General features: G+C 43.2%; 1 protein-coding gene across 1 annotated transcript in view; it reads right to left on the bottom strand.

The window, feature by feature from the left end:
- The window catches only part of TULP3 (TUB like protein 3), an 18,213-nt gene that overhangs the window by 5,760 nt on the left and 10,998 nt on the right, over positions 1-1,455 (bottom strand). Inside the window, exon 5 of the mRNA XM_017546051.2 lies at positions 857-969. Within this exon, the coding sequence (XP_017401540.1) occupies positions 857-969 (113 nt within the window). The remainder of the gene's footprint in view (positions 1-856; positions 970-1,455) is intronic.

Below are 1,455 nucleotides of genomic sequence, written 5' to 3'. Positions count from 1 at the left end.
GTTGACCAGGATGGTCTCAATCTCTTGACCTCGTGATCCACCCGCCTCGGCCTCCCAAAGTGCTGGGATTACAGGCTTGAGCCACCGCGCCCGGCCCATCATCACTTTTTTAAAAATATCCCATTAAAGCAAGGAAGAAACTGAGATTTTAACTTTTTATTTATTTATTCATTCATTTGAGACAAGGTCTTGCTGTTACCCAGGCTGGAGTGCAGTGGCATGATCATAGCTCACAGCCTCAAACTCCCATGCTCAAGCCATCCACCCATATTAGCCTCCTGAGTAGCTGGGGCTACAGGTGAGAACTGCTACATTTGACTAATTTTTACATTTTTTGAAGAGATGAGGTCTCGGTATATTGCCCAGGCTGGTCTCAAACTCCTGGTCCCAAGTGATCCTCCAACTTTAGCCTCCCCAAATGCTGGGATTACAAGTGTGAGCCATCATACCAGCCTTATTTTTTATTTTTGAGACAGAGTCTCACTCTGTCACCCAGGCTGGGCTACAGTAATGATATCTTGCCTCACTGCAACCCCTGCCTCCTGGGTTCAAGCAATTCTTGTGCCTCAGCCTACCAGGTAGCTGGAATTATAGGCGTGTGCTACCATTTTATTTTTAGTAGAAATGGGGTTCCACCATGTTGGTCAGGCTGGTCTCCAACTCCTGACCTCAAGTGATCCGTCCACCTTGGCCTCTCAAAGTGCTGGGATTACAGGCATGAGCCATTGCATCCAACTTTTTTTTTTAAGATTACAACATCAATACATGATAGTTGTAACCAAGATATGGACTGTTCTGCAACTCCAGGAATAAGACTATCAGAAAGAATAGGACAGTGATCTAAGGCTGCTTTCACCTAAGCTTGCCGACATAACTTTCTCCTTCACGAGATAAATCAACTGGATCAGTGGAGATAAGGTAGTTGGCTGTTTTGCTCTTTTTCCGCTTTCTAGCTGCAAGAAGAAACATCTGGGAAAAGAAAAAGTGTCAGTCAAAAATGAATCTGAGAGAACTCGCCCCACCTCTGCCATGGTTGTCCTACCTATTCATTCAGCCAGTGTTTAGCAAGTCCCTAGCATATGTCAAGCTGTTCATCTTGGGTCTTTATCCCTTTTTCTAACTCTCTTATCAGAATTCACTATCAGGTTGTTTTTCCCCATACAATTTTTCTAAATTCACTAGCTTGATTTTCCATATAATTAGTTACAACTTCATCTCTAAAACTTCCAGTTAAAAAAAATCTCCAAAGCTGGGCGAGGTGGCATGAGCCTGTAATCCCAGCTGCTTGGGATGCTGAGGTAGAGGGAACTGGAGTTTAGGAGTTCAAGGCCAGCCTGGGAAACCTTGCAAAATCCCATAAATAAATAAATAAATAAATAATCAATGTTCATCCAATGTCATGATTAAGAGTCTTTCCAACTTTAGGAGAGACAGGATCCTGAATACCTTCTCATT

This window comes from Cebus imitator, unplaced genomic scaffold, assembly GCF_001604975.1.
Source record: "Cebus imitator isolate Cc_AM_T3 unplaced genomic scaffold, Cebus_imitator-1.0 Scaffold187, whole genome shotgun sequence".
Classification (NCBI taxonomy): Eukaryota; Metazoa; Chordata; class Mammalia; order Primates; family Cebidae; genus Cebus; species Cebus imitator.
This window is presented reverse-complemented; position numbering and strand designations above follow the sequence as displayed.